The sequence below is a fragment of the Canis lupus genome, chromosome 18, assembly GCF_003254725.2.
Source record: "Canis lupus dingo isolate Sandy chromosome 18, ASM325472v2, whole genome shotgun sequence".
NCBI classification, from domain to species: domain Eukaryota; kingdom Metazoa; phylum Chordata; class Mammalia; order Carnivora; family Canidae; genus Canis; species Canis lupus.
In genome coordinates, this window is record NC_064260.1 from 1,820,980 (window position 1) to 1,839,815 (window position 18,836).

The 18,836-nt window shown below is 59.5% G+C and overlaps 1 protein-coding gene across 6 annotated transcripts in view; it reads right to left on the reverse strand.

Annotated features, from left to right (window-relative positions):
• DDC (dopa decarboxylase) overlaps positions 1-18,836 on the reverse strand; it is a 74,358-nt gene that overhangs the window by 17,514 nt on the left and 38,008 nt on the right. For 5 of the 6 annotated variants that reach the window (XM_025449412.3, XM_025449411.3, XM_025449414.3 and 2 more), the window contains 3 exons: positions 13,578-13,644; positions 9,546-9,640; positions 4,791-4,858 (listed from right to left, as the gene is read on the reverse strand). In XM_025449412.3, coding sequence (XP_025305197.1) covers positions 4,791-4,858; positions 9,546-9,640; positions 13,578-13,644 — 230 coding nt within the window. Of the gene's footprint in view, positions 1-4,790; positions 4,859-5,620; positions 6,046-9,545; positions 9,641-13,577; positions 13,645-18,836 lie in introns of those variants that run through there. The other variant, XM_049096612.1, reaches the window with a different exon arrangement.

Here is an 18,836-nt window from a genome sequence, read left to right on the forward strand (position 1 = left end):
AAAAGAAAAGAAAAGAAAAGAAAAGAAAAGAAAAGAAAAGAAAAAAAGGTATCTTCCTTGCTGTATTAGGAAACATTTAAATACATCTGTAAAAAACAATTCAGAATTTAGGATTATTTGATTGTTTTGGACTCTTGAGGATCTAAAGGGATGCCCGGAATTTCTGATGTCTGGTTTTTACAAGTGTCTTACTCTACTGTGTTGACACCTTGTTCCACCACGATAACCTCCTCCAATAGCAAAACATGTGTATTTGAGTCCATGGATATTCAGGACGATGCAAAGGAGCCTCGAAGTAGATTCTCAGCCTGCATTCGCCGCACACTGCCTGGCACCATACTGCCAGGCATCCCCCTCTTATGCTGCGTAACATGCAGGGCTTCCCGCCACGAGAGAGCGAGCAAGTGCCCAGTGGACTCACAGCTCAGGTGGGCAGACGGGGTCGGGGGGAGCCTGCAGCCCCTAACCTCCGCCCTGGCCTGCGCGCTGCCCAAGCCTGGGCTAGAATCCAGCACTGTTTTCAAAGTCAGAGAGAAAGTGGGACTAACTGGCAGCTTGAACAAAAGCGGGAACACCATGGAGCTTGATTTTGCCTCATTCCCACCCAAAACCAGCTCCCATTTCCCCTGTATCCATCCAGAACAATGGTAACATGGTCCACGCTCTTCCTCGCGTTTAGGTGTGTTTGTAAACTGTGTGCCGACTTTCATGCATGTTCTCTTGAGATTCTTGTATCCCGTGAGATTCCTGATTCTCTGGTTCTTTTTAGTCAGTGTTAGGGTTTTTTTGTTTTGCTTTGTTTTGTGTTTTGGAGAAAGAGAGAGAGTGAGAGCTCGATTCAGGGTGAGGGCAGAGGGAGGGAGAGACGGAGAATCTTCAGCAGGCTCCCCGCTCAGCACGGAGCCCGACGCAGGGCTCGATCCCATAACCCTGAGATCACGACCTGAGCCGAAATCACGAGTCAGGTGCTGAACCAACTGAGCCGCCTAGGCCCCCTACTCTGTGTGAGTTTCTAAAACTTCATTGCGTTGCCATTACCCATTTATGGCTCTGGCCTGGAGAGCTGTGTGCCCATGAGCAGACCCCGTTGCCTCATCCCTAAAACAGGGATGACAGTTCCTACCCCTGCCTTGCGGTCGTACGACGATCACCCTTGAAGCGTGCACGCTCCCGGGGCTGGCGCCCACCTGGGCACAGAGCCAGGTGGCCTCAGGACTGAGAGTGGAAGTCAGCGGGGCTGTGCCAGGCCAGCAGGCGGGTCTGCTCAGCCTCGCAACTGTCGCCTACACAAACGGTGCTGCGTGGGCTCTCATTAACTAGTGAGACATTAAAAAGCTGCACATATCTGTAAAAACGCCAGTTTTAAACGTGGACAGCTGATTTAAAACGAATCTAAACCCACGTGGACCACTGGATTGACCTCCAGTGGCTTCCACTGTTGTGCACACGTCTGTCTCAGGGCCTTTGTATGGATGGTCTCCCCACCTGCACCCCAGCCAGGTTCCTGGACTCTTGCTCTATGACCTTGCATGGCCCTTCGTCAAATGCCATGTCACCCAGTGGGCCTTCCGTGACCTCTCTGCCTGCAACAATCAGGCAGTGAATGAATGGGGGGGCATGGAGGCATCTGCCCCACATGTTCCCCCCACCGTCCAGCTCCCGGGCACCCCCAAGCTTCTCACCTGAACCTCTGCCCTCTCTCTTCCTGAGCCTTCCCCCGCCGGGCCTCAACCGACATCGGTCTATACGTGATGTTATTTAGTTTCTCATTTTACTTGGGGTCTATTCCCTTTACTGGAAACTGTCCCAAGGCTGAGACTCTCCGAACTCGGACACTGTTCCGCCAGCACCTCGGCTGTGCAGCTGCCCATGGGGTTCAGACAGCCGTGGGAGGAGCCTTCTGGAAGCAGGGTGATGCTAAGTGTCGTCGCTGCCAAGACAAGAGAGCGACCAACCAACTGGGGCGGGGGGGGTGTTGGGGTAGAATGAGATCGGAATAAAACCTGGGGGATCCCTGGGTGGCTCAACGGTTTGGTGCCTGCCTTTGGCCCAGGGCATGATCCTGGAGTCCCGGGATCGAGTCCCACATCAGGATCCTTGCATGGAGCCTGCTTCTCCCTCTGCCTGAGTCTCTGCCTCTGTGTGTGTGTGTGTGTGTGTGTATCTCATAAATAAATGAATAAAATCTTTTTAAAAATTAAAAAAAAAAAGAAAGAATAAAACCTGAGTTTGACAAGAATCGAATAGGCCAGCCAGAAAGTAGGTGGCACAATTAAGTTTGTAGGGTTGATAATAAGCTGACCCGGCTTAAATCCCTAAATGTCAGGCCAATGGTTTTATCTAGTCCTTTGCTGTCAGCGTCGTCATGCACTGAGCTGTGTCCCCCTCCCCAAAATCCGTATGCCGGAGCCCTAACCCCCAGGACCTCAGGATGTGACCGTCTGTGGACACGGGGTCTTTAAAGAGGCAACATAAGTGAAAACGAGGTCGTATGCCCGGGCGCTAAGCCAGTGTGACCAGCGTGTGGCCAGTGTCCTTACACGAAGATGACACACGCTCAGAAGAAAGGCCAAGTGAGGACACAGGAGGGACACCACGGCGGTCTGTCTGCACACCCGGCAGAGGCGTCCGCAGAAACCAGTGCTGTCCGCACCTTGGCCTCTCGTGTCCAGCCTCCAGAATCATGAGGATATAAGGCTCCGGAGTTTAAGCCACGGGGCGTGCGGCACTTTGTCGCAGCCGCCCGAGCGCAGTGCCTGACACAGCAGACAGCGGCCGTCTATGCTGAAAGGCAAATCCTCCAACATCAGAGTCCGGCAACAAGTCCTCCGTGTTTGTGAAGTCACAGGGTGAACCCCGGGGCTTGGGGGAGGACGGATTTCCCCACATGCGCGAAATCACCCAAAAATCCGGGACAAGCACTCTGTCCGGGACACAGAAAGCGCCGTCTCTGTGCTCAGAATGTGACGCAGGCGGGCGGCTGCTCCAGCACTGACTCCTCATCTCCCCTGCCCCCCAGTAACCGAGTGCCCTGCTCTGAAGCAGCTCACGCTGGGGGCTGCCCTGACACGTGACACTGACTTTCATTCAGCAGGCGTCAAGCCTCACCTCTGCCTCCGCCCCGTGACGTGACCTCAGCCCTGCGTCTCTCCCGCACGTCCCTTCCACTTTGCCAGGTTTCCCTGGGCGGGCTGCTGCCCGAGCTGAACGCAGGGTCCTGCTGGCAGCCCCGGTCCCACCGCGCCCGGCGAAGGGCTCCGTCCCTTCTCAGCCCCGCCACGGACAGAGCCGTCCTCCCCCATCCCTAACATGCCCTGGCTTTTCGGGCCCAAGGCCAGGACACCACATTTCTGTATCCATCCTTAGTATGTCTCAACGTTACATCACAGACCATGACCCCGAATGCTTGCCCCTGAGATCGGGACCTGAGCTGAGATCAGAGTCAGACCCTTAACCGACTGAGCCACCCGGGTGCCCCTAAACATCTACATCTGATATTATGATTTTGCCCAGGTAACGAGTGAGATGTCCGGGTGCGCCACGGGCCCTCTGTCCAGACCATGGGGCAGCCCTCCCAGGCCCCGCCAGCTGGCACTGAGGCCACCACCCCTCCCAAAATGAAGCAGGCAGCCCCCCCCCCCGGCCGTGCACCAGCGCCGTTCCAGGGACCCACAATCTGACCAAACACACCAGCAGGATAGAATTACACTTCAGTCCCAATGAAAGCCGGAAAAAAAAGGGGGGGGGGGACTTCTAACACACCGTGTGAGCCACTCCTCGCGTGCTCCACTTTAAATAAAATAGGTGAACGCAGCCGCAAGAATAGACAAGGATACTGACCTCCGTACAGGCCATACTTGCACGGATCCCTGCTAGTATTTCGGATGAAGCTGCATCTGGAATGCCCACACCCGAAGGGGCTTTGAAATCACCTACCAAAGTCTGGGTCGGAGGCTGACAGAAAAGAATTGATTTGGACCGAGTTTTTAGTAAAGCGCTGAAGATGTGATTTTTTTTTTTTTTTTTTTTGAAGATATGATTTTTACCGAAGGAGCATCCATCTGGGCACTCAGGAAACCGGGAGAACAGACTGGTTGGGGCGGGTACAGACTCCGTCCTTCACCTCTCGGGTGTGAGAAACCATTCATTCACTCACACGCCCAAGTCTGCACAAAATTCACGCAAAGCCCCCAAGTGTTAAGGTCGATTAACCTCCTTCCTCCCGCAATGAACGCACAGATCCGGTTCCCACCGTTCCCACACTGCTCCCAAAGATCCCTCTTCCTTCAAACACGGTCTGCGTGGTGGGGGGTCATCCGCGTACGTTCCTGAATTGTTTCTCTTGCTCTGAATATAACCTACGTGATGGTGGCTCTGCTGTTAAGAATTTTCAGGGAACTGTGTGGGAAACAGGACTACTCTTATTTTTCCTTAGCAAATGCTTTCGAGCCCTTGGGCTTAGAGTCATGAAACATCAAAGAATAAAAACGCAGAAGCCACCAGATTAGAAACACGCCCTGAAATTTCCTTTCGTCCTCTTTGTTCAAGCTGGTGAGATGGAGCAACCGAGTTCTCGCGCCCATACGCTGCTGTACTGTGTTCTGGTCCACAGTTTCCTACGGGGCAAGACTTAGCACGAATCCCCACTTCGGGAGGCAGGGAGGCAGCGGGCAGAGGACGACGCGCCCCGCAGTGACGGTGTCCGCCCCGCCAGGCTTCCTCCCCGCGAACCCCCCCTTGTGAAGTGCAGTGGACGCAGGGCTGGACGTCCAGCCGGTGGGGAGACTCACCACATGGCAGAGCAGTCAAAGTTCACCAGCAGCCATTTGTGGGGATTGAAGTTAAACGAATCTGCAAACTGCCGAGGAACAGGGACAACAAAGAGAAGACATCTCAGTTACGAACGTCTCGCTGTAAACAAGACCCCCTACACGACGAAGGGCAATCTGTTTTCTCGGGAGTAAGACCGCGCCGAGGGACGGGAGCTGAGGCCATGGGGCACGGGGGCAGGAGCAGCTGGGGAGGCCCAGGCTCCGGACCTCGCTGGGCCTCTCTGTACTCATGGCCTTTTTTGTTTGTTTTTAAAAAATCTATTTATTTATTCACGAGACACACACACACACACAGAGGCAGAGACACAGGCAGAGGGAGATCCAGGCTCCATGCGGGGAGCCCGACATGGGACTCGATCCCAGGACCCAAGGGTCATGCCCTGAGCCGAAGGCAGGTGCCCAACTGTGGAGCCCCCCGGGTGCCCCTCTACTCATTTTCAAGTGGGAACAATGCATCACAGCTCAGGAACGCACAGCGCTGATGAGAGGTGGTTCGGGGCCGAAGCACAAAGCAAGAAGGACAGTTTAACAGTCAGCCCACCCGAGGTTTGACCCCAGCTCAACAGCCTCCTGCACTGTTTGCAAATTTGCATAGACCCGACTGGGAATGTTTGCTTTCTGGAGAAATGGTGGCATCCCAGGCCCGAACCCCTCCACCCAGCCCCTGCCACGGAGCACGCTCCCCACTTCCAAGGCTGGGCCGTGGCTGCTGCTGGTCTGTGGGTGTGCAGATCTGCAGGTGGGAGCCGGCCAGCTGGGTGGGTGGTGGTGGTCCTAGGGGCCACGGTGACGGCTACTGATACTCAGGAGCTTGCGGTGAAGTTGGAAGATCCGGCCAGAGGGCAATCGCTCGGGTGCAATGTGAAAACAAGCATCACGTAGCCATGACTAGGCAGGCTTGCTGCTTGGAGGAGGAGGACGGGGACTCGCCCAGTCGGGCCAGAGGTGCCTGCAGAGGGCACCCCACAGAACTGGGCAAGGTACGAGCCCCCCACCTCCCCCGGGGCATGAAGGCCTCCAGCCTGCTCGCAGTCCTCGGGATCGCAGTGTACCCAGGACAGGTCAGGACATAAGCTTTGTTGGAAGAGCCCCCGATTTGGCCTTAGCGCTCCTACTGTCCGGCCATGTGCCCTCGGTGGGATGAGTCCAGGGCAGATGAAGGAGCTGCCGGCGTAGGCAGCATCGATGTGCAGCCACATGTCCTCCTTGTTACCTGAAATCCAGAGGAGTCCAGGAGAACGTATACATGAGGGACTAGACTGAGCTAATCTAGAACTTTCCTGTTAACACCGCCCTTTATTTCTGTGTTCATCCTAATTCAGTGTAGGGCTTTCACGTTTGAAGCAGGCGGATATGAGGACCTTGCATAATTCAAAACATGGGGAACCCGAATATGCAATCCTAGGGCGACGCCAAGGGAGGATGAGGAGAGCTGCTGTCCTGCGAGTCCCAGCAGCAACAGGGACACGGCTCACATCTGGGGGACTCTCCTGCCCTGGAGCCACATGAGTCCCTACTCAAAATAACTGGGACAATTCACCGCGCTCCCTTCTCTCGTAACATGGGATGTTATCGATATTTTATGTCGTACACTTTCAAATTTGCACAGTCTGGACTCATGTACAACGTATGTACCTTTCAAACCACTAGACCCTTTGGAATAATCACACGGGAATTCCCGTGTACCCTGGAGGAAATTGTAGCGACCAGGCCTACGGGACCCTTTCTGCCTGCACCTTCCCCCAAGTTCACGTGCTAGCGAAGTTCTCAGCATACACACATCATCGTAAGCGACAGGAGGCTGGAAACATCACTCCTAACCTACAGCCATCGGGATCACCCCGATTTTTATTTAATTGGTTGGCTTCTTTATTACCACTGATGCAACAAGCAATGACTCTTCCCACGTACCTAAACATTTTCTTCTTTCTTTTTAAAGACAATATCCACACTCATTGCACACCTATCAGCAACGGGCTCCCATCCTTCTGGAAGACAGTGCGTAGCAACTGCAAACAACAGGCTTTAGCTCGTCGATTTTAGGGGCTGCCCTATTTCCAAGCAGAAAATAAGATTTCAACAACCAAGACCGGCCGAGGAGGGCACTCGGCATCTCCACGGAGCTCTCCCGAAGGGTGCGCTCTTATATTCTTCAAAACGCGTGCCCAGGTTGGTCCCCCGGCTGCTGAGCAGGACCCGGGTCCAGCTGGAGGCCCAGGGGGGCAGCCAGGGGTGGGTGCCCCGCCACCAGGGAGACATCTGCTCGGCCGACTGCAGCCTCGCGCGTCAGCCCGCTCCGGGGGAGCAGATTCATTTCCTTCCAGGTTTCGATAAGAGCAGTTTTGAGAAGGAGACGGGAAATGACAACGAGTTTCATTTGTTGATAAAAGGAGACAAAATGTGAAAGAAGAGCCTTGTTTGCCGAGAATTTTATTAGTTCCCTCCCAGCGGGGCTGGTCTGTTTAATCGCCTTTCATTACCCAACTGCTGTGTGCTCTTCCTGCCGCCAGAGAGAAGGGTTCTTATCTCCGGGCTGGGGACGCAGCAGGATATTGCAACCCCGTTATCTGACCAGTTGGGCAGCAAGGCTCTCGCTGGGCGAGGAACAATGCAGGAGCCGGGGAAATGACTCACATCGGATATGAGATCCTGTCTGCTGTTGATAGGATCTTGCTCCAGGGCCTGGCGCTGCGGTGGCCTGACAGTTAGCTGCCCCTTAGGAAAGCCGAAACCCCCAGGTCCTGGGATTGTGGGGAGGAGCGGGGTGGTGGGAGAAGACTGTGCAACCGCTAACCTGACACTGGGGACAGGCCACACGCACCCCCGGCAAAGGCTTTGCCCTCCATCCCCGGGGTCCGGGGGCGGCCCCTCCTGCTCACATGCCCCATCTCTGTAAAACGAGTCATTTGTATGGTGTGGAGGTTTCCCCCTCGAGACACCCACGGGCCCAGCTCCCGGCAGCAAGCTGCAGAGTGCGGGTGTTAGCACGCTTACCGGAACCTCTCACACGCCACAGCCCCCCTCCCTGACATTCACGGGGGCCTCGGAAGCCCCACTCGCCACCCCCTCCCCAGCACTAAGCCGAGGGCTGGGCGTGTGCGCGGGGATCCACAAGCAATTACCATGTGAGTAGTGAATAAATGCACGGATGGGATGGAGAGACGGAGCGGAGTGCTGCTTCACTTATCAGCAACCAGCGGACATCCTTCGCTAGGACAGGAATATTTGCATCTGCACCTGACGCCGCGTCTCTGGTATTACAGCGTCACGAGCATCCGAACAAGCAATAAGTAAATCGACGGGCAGCATGACACGAGAGTGGGGTGATGCCCGGCCTCGTGGGTGGGATCCTTCTATCGCCCTTCAGCGCGGCGGCAGGGACAGTCCCTGAACCCCCCGCCCCGCCAGATGCTGCTTTCAATTCAATTAACTCCTGCAACCCGCAGCCCCCGCTCGAAGGAGATGTCATTACTAAAGCCACTCTGTGAGGTGTACAGATGACACCGGCCCGCCCGCAGGGGCACGGCTCGTCCCCGGGGAAAGCTGGCGTTCACACAGTCCTCTACTGCCAGTGGCCGCACCTCGAACCCCTGCACCGCGTGTGGCCCGGGGTCCCACGAAAGCCTTTTGCCTCCGAGCATAGAGTCAAGGCCGTGGCTCCTCTGCTCACGATCTCCCTCCCCTGGGCTCACTGCTAAGTCTATGTCTCTGGACCCTGTATCGTGTCTGCAACTAAGTTCCTGGACAGGAGGAGCATCCTGCCCCGTGAGCTGCCACCGGCGGCGGCCAAGTGGGCGGCCCGACTTGGGTCTGAGATGGCCCGTCCGGACCAGCCCAGGTCGCCGTCTCCCCGCATCACGTCTGCACCACACCACCCCTCTGCAGCCCAGGGGGAGCACAGTACTGGTCGAGAGCTTTGACGACTATTTCTCAGAAGCAGCAGGTATCTTAGTGGGTGTTACGTGCCGCCCATTTCAGACTCCAAAAGCGGTAAAGGACGTGCAAACGCACCCGTGCCCGCTGGTTCAATATCTATTAAAATAATACCCCACGGAGCGGCGTGGTCCGAACACGCATTCCTATTCCTACTGAACCAGATCGCATAGAACTGCAGGTTGCTTTGACCCATTACCTCCGGATCCGAAAGGCATTAAGATTTTACTTTCTTCCTAAATATTTCCCCACAGTTTTATGAGCTAAGATGCAGGCTGCCGTGAGAACTCCACCCGGGACTTGTGCCGGCGGAAAAAATAGCTGCGAAAACCAGTGTGTTTGCAGAAGGCAGGTTGTATGACTGAGCAGATTCTCAATCCCCCTTATTAGGAAATCTGATTTCTGCTAATCAAAGAATTTGTTTGGCATTGCCGAAACGAAGCACAGCAGTGACAGATGGAATGTCCCAGCCACGGCAGAAGAAGTCACTGATAACATAAGACTTTTAAGCAAGGATAGGATTAAAGATAGGAGGGGGCGCCTGGGTGGCTCAATGGGTTGGGTGGCCGACTCTTGGGGATGGAGCCCCATCGAGCTCCAGGCTCCGCATGGAGTCGGCCTGTGGATTCTCTGTCTCTCTGCCTCTGCCCTTCCCCAAAATAGATACATGCATACACATACGTTTAAAAAAAAAAAAACCAAAAAAAAATAAAAATAAAAAAAATAAAAAAAATAAAAACCCAAACCGACGATCTTATTCAAGATAAAGAGCGCACCCACCTCTACTCCGTTCAGAAGATGCCGGAACTCCGGGCAGATGAAGGAGCTGCCCGCATAGGCAGCATCGATATGCAGCCACATGTCCTCCTTGTTACCTGAAATCCAGAGGTGACTCGTGAGCTCCCCTCCGGGGACGCGGGAGCCTGATGATCGCCCCGTCCCACCCAGTGCTCTTCCTGGGAAAGGCCCATCAAAAGCCTTTGTTCTCGATTCGGGCCCCCGGCAGGCCCTGGGGTCTGAAGGCCGTGAGGCTGAGCACAGAGGCGGTGAGCTGGCCCCAGACCACGCTGGCCCAGGCCGGGGCCCAGGAGGGCGCGTGTAGAAGATGAGGAAATGGGATCGGCCGCCCTGCTTGACCCCAAGGTGGACACTCAGGCTTTAAGGGGCCGTGTGCGCCGTCCCTCGGGGCGCCTCGTCCACACTTCATTCCAGCGGCACCACCTTTCCCTCCTTCCCGCATCTCACCCACGGGGAATTGGCTGCGATTCTCCGGGCTAACCCGTCCTCACACCCTGCCCCCCAGAGCCGCCGGGGAGCTCCCACGGCCCCTGTGACTTCTCTCCGCCCGCCCCCTGCCCCACCTCCACGCCATCGTACTCAACACATCCTGGCTTATTTCATGCTACCTGCGACCATCCCGGGCTCCTTCGTGAACATGATTTCTGCTTTCCACGTGCCCCGGAATTGCCTGGCAGGAAGGGGCCAGGCCTTCCCGTGCGGGTAGAAGAAGGGGCACGAGGGACCCGAAGCACGCTTTACGGGGCTGCGGGCCTCTGTGGCGCCGTCCTCCTGGCCCCGCGGGGCCCCGCGTGGGTGGGGCCGTGAGCCCGCAAGAACCCGCAGCCTCCAGGCAACGGGGCATCTCTGCTCAAATAGCACAGCTCGGCCCCGCTCCCACGGCCACGGTCCCCATGCTGCAGGGGCCTCCCGCTGTGGCTCGGTGCGCCGCGGGCCTGGGCACCCCAGGGGCAGCCACAGGGCAGACGGCAAAGCGCAGGGCCAGGCTGTGCTCTCCGCAGGGCCGTCCGGGCCGCCCCCGACCACCCGTCAGGAAACTCGGTTTTCTGTTAGAGGCTCTTCAGAGGATCGAGACTGTGGTGTCTGTTGGGTTCGGGACTGCGGAGGGAAGGGGTGACACAGAGCAGGGCCCCGGGGCCTGGACGGGCAGACGGATCAGGAAGGAGGAAGGGGAACGGGTTCCAGAGGCATGAGGGTTCCCATTCAGCCCTCATCCTCGTGAGAGACCCCCGAGCCACCCATGCTGGCCGGGGCCCCCCCAGGACACGTGCAGGACTGCGGGTCGGAATCCACGGCCTCACGCAGGGGACGGAATGACACCAGCCCTGGGACCCCTGCACTCGGGAATGTGTAGGGGCCGCGGAGAAGGTGGAAAAGACAGGGGCACACGGGGGAAGGGGTGCAGCGGGGCCTTGACTTTACTTCGGAAGAGCCCTGGCCTTTGCCCTGCTCCCGGGAGGTGACCTCTCGCCCCTGGAGTCCCCGCCGGAGAGGGTCCTTTCCCGCCTGGCTCTTTGGCTCCAAACAGTGCGACAGCCTGACTAATGCCGGCGGCTGCGGGCCCCAGGCCACCTGACCTAGTGCGACCCGGGGACGGCAGGTGCCAGCTGGGCTCCCCCGAGGAGCTGGAGGCCGCGGGTCGGCCCAGCGGCCAGCACGTGGCTGACGCCCCATCACCCTCTGAGGCTACAGGCCCGGTGAGCTTCCGCGGTGCTGGGTGTCGTCATAGCGGGGCGAGCTAGCCACCCACGGACCTTCCCCCGTCTGCCCTGCACCTGTGCCCGCTGCAATACCCCGTACCCCTGAGGGGCTTCCAGGGAGTCCTGTAAGTCCTTCTAGTGGATCGTCGGACCCAAGGTGGTTCCAGAAAGTGCTGGAAGCGAGGGCGGTGCTTGAGGGACTGTGACCCTTCCTGCGCCCCCCTCCTGAGCACCCCGGTGCCGCCGGGCGGGGCTCAGGCTGCCCTGTGCGCCCCGCTCCCCTTCCGCCCTCCCTGGGGCCCCACACTCTGCCTCCCACTGTCACATCTGCCTGTCGCCTTCAATGACCTGCTTTCTGCATCCCTTCCTCGCTCCAGTATAACCTGCAGGAAACCTCCCTAGACCCATCCTAGTGGACCGCGGGGGACCTCGTTTTAAAACTACCCCAAAAGAAAACCTCTTTTCCTAAAGCAGCAGTTTGGGGACAACCACCTTCCGGCGCCCCCGACTTTGCTGAATCACGGTGGACGCGTCAGGGACTGAATCGTGTCGACGGTGTGTTCCAGTCACAGCACCGGGCGAGGTCAGCTCAGGCTCCCGGGCAGCCCCGTCTGACGCCATCTGACATCGTGGACCACAGAGTGAGTGGCGACCGTCGAGGACACGGTGTCAGAGGGGGCGGAGCGGGCGGCCCGGGGCTTATGGGCAGGTGCCGGCCTCCTGACCATGACAGTGTCACCCGCAGTAAATATGATGTGGACATGAACCTCACGTAGGGACTGAGGCCGTGAGCGGCGGGGCTGTGGCTCTGCGGCTGTCGGGCCCCTCAGTCGGCCCACACCGGCCCCTGTGTCTGCACCAAACCCTCCTGGAGCTTGCGGTCCCTGCGACCCCAGACCCAGGGGGCAGGGGGGCTCCAGGACCGCGGGACAGCCTGAGCCGGGCCCCCACCTGCCGTGGGCGGAGAGCACGGGCCTCCCAGGCTGTCATCCGGCTGGCGGAGGCCCGGAGCTCGGCCGCGGGGCTGCGTGGGCCCTGCCCTGCCAAGGCGCCCCTAAACCCCAGAGCCCTGGGATATCCAGTTCCCGGCCCGACATCTGAGCCGCAGGAGCGCCAAGCCGCTGGGCCGGGCACGTTTGCAGCCTGCGGGGTGACGCCCCGGCCACGGGCCTCAGCCACCGGCTGTCACCCGCCTGCCCCTGGCTGCACATGAACCTGCACGAACCGGCACATCCGTGCCCGCGGCGCCCGTCCCGAGGGTCGCACGATCTCTGTGCATCTGCCGCCCTCTGCACGGCCCAGTGAGGGAAGCTCCGGTGTCCGACCCTGGCGCCGTACAGATGGGGACACGACGCCGGGGACAGGACGGCCCACAGCCGAGGTGGTGGGGCTGGGCCCCAAGCAGGTGCAACCACATAGCCCGACGCTGCTGCTGCGGGGGACCCCATGGGGGAGGGACGCGGACAGGCCGGGACCAGTGTCCGCAGGTGGCGTGTCTCACACCAGCTACAGGGATGGGGGCTGGGGTCTGAACAGCCCCATTGTCGGGGCAGCGGAGGGAGGGGGCGCTGGGCCCTGAGGCCGGGAACAAGGCCGGGGAGGGGGCCGGGAACCTGCACCCCCTCCCCAGGGCAAGGCCCCTGCCACGAAACCCCTCCCAGGCCTGCACTGAAGAAGAAACTTTGGAAACATGGGCCTTACGCACGGCCCGCCTTGGGGATCCTCTGAACCCCCTCCCCGGGACCCCACCGCCATGTGCTTGATGGAGGAGGGAGGGTCGAGTGGCCCCGGAGGCACAGCAGCAGATTCCCCCGAGGAATCCGGGGTCTGGGTGTCCCTGGCTTTAGGGCGTGAGGTCACGTGCTTCTTGACGGTCACCTCAGAAGCCTCGGCCGCTTCCTCCGAAGCCGGTAACCAACCCGACTCTGGCCCGATTCGCTCAGGGGGCCCAGAGCCCTGCGACCCTGGGGCCCGGCTGCGCCCCGTGGGAGACTCCTTCCTTCCAGACGGCGCGTCGGGCCGGCTGAGCTCCACTGGTCCACGGAAGCCGGGGTCTGAGTTTGTGGACTTGACGCTAATGAAATCTGTGCCGGTGCGAATATAGGAGTCAGGGCAAGCGTCGGATCGTGGGGTCACCCGTGTTAGCGTCCCTCGCATCCTCCCTCGGCCGGCACCGCATCCTGCATGGTCGCGGTGTTACCTTGCCTAAGTGAACGGCTAATGCCCTGACAGAGGACAGGCCCCGAGAGGAAGGTCCACGGGAGCTTCCCGTGCCGAGAACATTTTGCAGAAGAAAATTCAGCCGGATACTTACAGATAGGACCCACTTCTAACAGATTGTCGAATGAGCAGCAGGACGTGGTCCCCAGTGTGGCCACCACCTGGAAAGTAAAAAGCAGACCTGTTTTAGGGTCGACGGCCCCGGGAGTCACCGTGGAACCTCTGCACGCACCCCTGCAGCCCCCGGGCGGGCCCTGAGCCTCGGAGGTGCAGCCGGGTGGGTGCCCGCCAGGTGCCCGCCCGCTGGAGACGGGGTCTGTGCACGCCGGTCCCGTCCCTGCACGGAAGCTTCCCGACGGGTGCAGAGAAACATCCGCCGGCGGGAACCAGGCTGGACGTTGGGAGCAGTGCTCGCCCAGGACTGACGTGCCGAGGGCTGAGGGGCGGGGAGGGCGGACGGTGTGTCCCGGGCCTGCTTCCCTGACCGAAGCACGGAGGTCAACCAGCGACAGCAGGTCCTTGCTACAGTGCAGGGGGGCGCGGAGCCTGCCTGGTTGGCGCGTGTGGGCAGAGGTGCCGAGAGCACCTGCCCACACCTGCCCTGGAACAGCACCGCGGGCGGCTCAGAGACCCCTGGGCTTTGACCAGGAGTCCCACCCGCTGGCTCTGCTCTGCGGCCCATCCTCCAAACAGCCCCACTCCCAGGGGAGCTTCAGGCCTCAAAAGAGGAAGGTTTGGGCAGCCCGGGGGGCGCAGCGGTTTAGAGCCTGCCTTCGGCCCAGGGCGTGATCCTGGAGACCCGGGATCGAATCCCACGTCGAGCTCCCGGTGCATGGAGCCTTCTTCTCCCTCTGCCTGGGTCTCTGCCCCCCTCTCTCTCTATGTCTCTCATGCATAAATAGATAAAATATTAAAAAAATAAAAAAAGAGGAAGGTTTGCTCCAAGCACACTCATGAGAAGGCCTCACAGACCCTGAAAACAATTCCTAAAGGTGCGTTTTGAGATGTCGTTGGGCACCGTCGGTCACACGAGTGGGAAAGCCGGCCTGGCCTACACCCGCACCTGCTATCTGAGCGCGCCGTGAGGCAGCGAGGGAGCGGGTGCCGTCCGACCGGTGGGTGTCCCCCCCCCCCGACACGGGGCTCCCCGGCCCGGGAGCTCCAGAATGCAGGTCCCGCGTCTGAGCTCCCGGCATTGCGGGGAATGCGGAACTTGGCTGCATGTGGAATCGGGGCTGAAACCTATTTGCCGAACGCAGACTCTCTCCGAAGTGATCAAAAAGCTCGTGGTGTTTACAAGAGCGAGGGGCCTGACCGATTCCCGATGCCAGGGCCATCTGGATAACGCTGTTTCTTCCTCGCTGGGACAAGAGTGTGAATCTTCATTCCACGTGAGTGGAGAATTCGATTCTGATTTTTACTGAGCCCCCACTAGGACCCCGGCGGCGCCACGGCGCCCTGAGAGCAGAGGTGAAGAGGCGAGGGCTGGAGACCCACGCAGTCTGGTAAACCTGAGCACCTGGCCGAGGCCCGTCTGGCTCTGCGTCACCAGGACCACCTGCATTTGCCTGGAGCCCCCGGTGCCTCGCAGAGAAGGTCCAAGCAAGCGCTCCTGCAGGAGTGCCAGCATCGTGCCCGCCCGCGGCTGGCTCAGCGGGCCAGCCTGGCTCTCCGTGGACATGGTCGCCTGGGGCCAGAGCTGCCCCCTGCCCAGCAGGTGCTGGGCCAGACTCTGGCGGAACTCACGGTGGCCGTGGGGTGTGAGCAGGGGAGCCGGGCCCCGACGGGCTACTCTCAGGCCGGGCAGGAGCATTGTGTAGAAATTGTTTTTTTAAAGATTCTATTTATTTATTTGACACAGAGACAGAGAGAGAACCTAAGCAGGGGCAGCAGCAGTGGGAGAAGGAAAAGCAGGCTCCTGGCTGAGCCCGACGCGGGACTCGATCCCAGGACCCTGAGAGCATGACCAGAGCCGAGGAGAGAAGGCTCACCGACTGAGCCCCAAGGCGCCCCTGAATGTTGCATCGTGACTCAGCTACAGCGAAGCTGCCGGGTTGGGAGCCGCCTGCCAGTGGGGAGATGGCTGGTGTCATGGCCACGCAGGAGGGACAGGCGGCACCCCGAGGGCCACGCAGGGAGGGACACGCTGCGCCCCCAGGGCCACGCAGGGAGGGACAGGCTGCGCCCCCAGGGCCACGCAGGGAGGGACAGGCTGCACCCCCAGGGCCACGCAGGGAGGCGCCCGACCTGGCAGCCTTGGAGCCAGAGGTGCAGGAGGCAGGAGCATGCGAGGCAGGGGAGCAGTGGAGGGGCAGCTGCTTTGCATAAACTCCACAGGCTTTGGGGCAAGGGACGGTCCCTCGTGGCCTTGGCTGTGGGGGTCGCGGCCCGGAGCCCCACGGAGGAGACTTGGGGTGCGGGCCGGATGGGCGGGTTTGCTGAGAAGCAGGCCATCCCCCGTCTCCCGCCCGGGCCAGTCCTGGGGGGACAGCCAAGCCTCAGGAATACAGGAAAGGAAAACGCAGGATGGACCCGCTCACACTTAGGCCGCATCCTTGGGGCAAAAGCCGCAGGTTGGAGGCCCAGCTCCTGCTTTTCCTTTCGGCAGGTCTGGAGGCCTCAGGCGTCGGCATCCCCTCCCTCCACACCCCGCGTGCCTCCCCTGCACCAGCATCTCGGCGCCACTCCCAGGGACAAGGTGATTTTCCTCTGGTATTTGCAATTTCTTCCCAATTTATAACTGAATAGTGAGATGCTTCGTCGGAGGCACCTGGCTCAGTAGGTACAACCTGTGACTCTTAGGACACTTCGCCTGCGTCACTAAAGGAATAGCAAAAAAAAAAAGTACAGGGAAAGACCACGGAGTGACTCATCCATCTTACCACTGGCTTGTAGTTTATTTTCTCAATTTCAACGATTTCTTAAGAAAGACCTTTCTATTGCTTACATGTCCCTTCAACGTCCTATAATGTTCCTCAATTTCTAACTGAAATAAATGCACTTTGTGTTCTTAAGACTACACGTGTACTAAGCGTCCTCTCGTTAAAATTACTTTCCACCTACGAACGTGCGCACAGGAAAGGTCCCAATATTGCCCAATATTAACACTGCCTGTCTCTCGAGACTAGTTTTGCATCTCATACACGCACCCTCACTTTCCAGGTCTGCGTACTGAGCCTGGAGCGTCTCTGTAAAGACCGTAAGAGCCCGCCTTGTCATCGGCCCCGGCTCAGTGGAGGGCCACGCGGGGGACGGGTCCCAAGCACCCACCCAGCCCCGTCTGGGGCTTCTCTGTGTGTGGCGCCCGACGGGCTGGACAGGTTTACTATCTGTACTCTGCAGTTGACTTAAGTGAGACCCTGCGGGTGGCTTTGTCCTGCCAGGTGAGGACAGAGCCCAGCGCCTGGGCCAGGCCCGGGCCCTTCGGCTGAGCCTGCCAGGGGACCGGGCTGTCAGCGGGTGCGTGTTCTAGGTGCCGTGGGCAGCTTGTTCTAATTCTCAGAAGCTTCTTTCCAAAAAATAAAATAAAATAAAATAAAATAAAATAAAATAAAATAAAATAAAATAAAATAAAATAAAATAAAATAAATAATAAAAAATTTAAAAATTTAAAAAAATTAAAAAAGAAAAAAGAAAAAAAGAAGCTTCTTTCCAGCCCTGCACCTGCTGCGCTCCAGGCTCTGATTACCCCGGCTAAGCGCACTGACGCTAACCTGATTTGGGCTGGGCTGCGGGGCCATAATCACATTTGTGCCAGGGGAGGGAGCGCGGGGACGGGGCCTGCAGCTCGGCTGCTGCTCAGACGCCGTCCCTCCTGCCTGCCTGCCGCGCCGCCCACACGCACCCCGCGGCCGCTGCCCTCTGGCCCGGGCCTGACCTTATGAAGTCGGCTCCAGGGGCGGCCAGCCGGCCCCGGGAGGGAGGGCAGCTCTTCCAAGCCCCCCACAGGTCCGAGGAGGGGCCGAGATTCACCTGTCCTGGTTCCAACTTGCCAAATGGGCCCCTCGCTCTCTGCCAAGGGCCTTGGATTCCGGGATGTCTGCGACCCCTCAGGCAGTGGGGCCCCATCTCGGAACCGTGCAGGCAGCTGTGTCTCCCAGAACTATGACCACTAGATTCAGTTTCAACGGAGCCAGTGGGCGGCGTGTCCACATGTGAAGCTGCCGCCCCTCTCGGCTGGGCCTGGCCTCCCTCTCTGGCTCCAGGGTCCCCGGCTGAGGAACCCGCGGAAGATGAACATCCTGCACGTCCTCCAACACGCGCGACCTCTCAGGTCCCTGTGCCGTGCCCTCCTCTCTTCTTCAACCGGAAAGGCCCTGTGGCCACGAGCGCTGCCCAAGGACCCTCCAGGACCTCCGCCGGCCCCCCACCCCGCCCTGTGCATGCACGCTGCTCACCAGACAGCGCCAACACCGGGCAACGCGAGTCTCCCCAGCGGGCACCGTCCCCTGAGGAGGAGGCCGATGCCCCCCGAGTCCCTGGGGCCCAGCACGTGTGGATGGGCTGTCAGCCTTCCCCGCGCTCTGGCACAGGGGCTGGTCCGGGGTCCATTGTGTAAAACGTCACAGCTTTCCCCCAATGGTTGCTGGAATCTCGCTATTTAGGGCAACACTCTGACGGTGGCACACCCACCGGGGGCCCAACCTACCAATGCTAACGTGGTTGGTTCCTCCCGCCCACAAGGGGTCCTGTCCTCAATACCTGCCTCCCTCCTTCTTACTGGCTTCTCGACCGCGTATGAACACACCCAGGGCTCGCTTCTGCACACCCCACGTTGCCCCAGCGTCGCAGGCCCTGCCCGTGCTCTCCTGGCCCCCTTACACTTGAATCCCCGCCCCCATCCTCACTCCCACGTGGGCCCTGGGCAATCCGAATTCAAACCCCTGCCGCTCCTGTAGAGCCAGTGGGGCACCGAGGGATCCTGAGCCCCCGGGGCGGCGTGGCTTCAGCTCCCGGTCCGGCTCCCTCCCACCCGCGGTCTCTCCCTCTCCTTCCTCCCGGGGCTCCTCTCTCCCAACGCTTCTTCATCAGTCGGTGTTCTCTCCCAGACCCGGGAGGCTGCACGTGCATTCCAGCAACCCCGGGACCACCCGAACTCCGGGGACCCGCACCTGCTTCGGGTGCAGGCCTCCCCTCCCCTGGGAACTCGGCTGTCTCGGGGGCTTCCCTACTTCGATGGGCAGACCTTCAGCTCCTGCAAAGCTGCGCTCAGCCCGCCCGCCGTGTCCCACGCCCTGCTGCTCCGGTCTCTGGGCTCCCGGGTCTCACGGCTCAGGCGTGGACTGGGTCACCACCAAGTTCGGGAAGTCCTCCCGCGCTCCCACCTCGCCTCCTGCTCTGGTTGGCCACCACT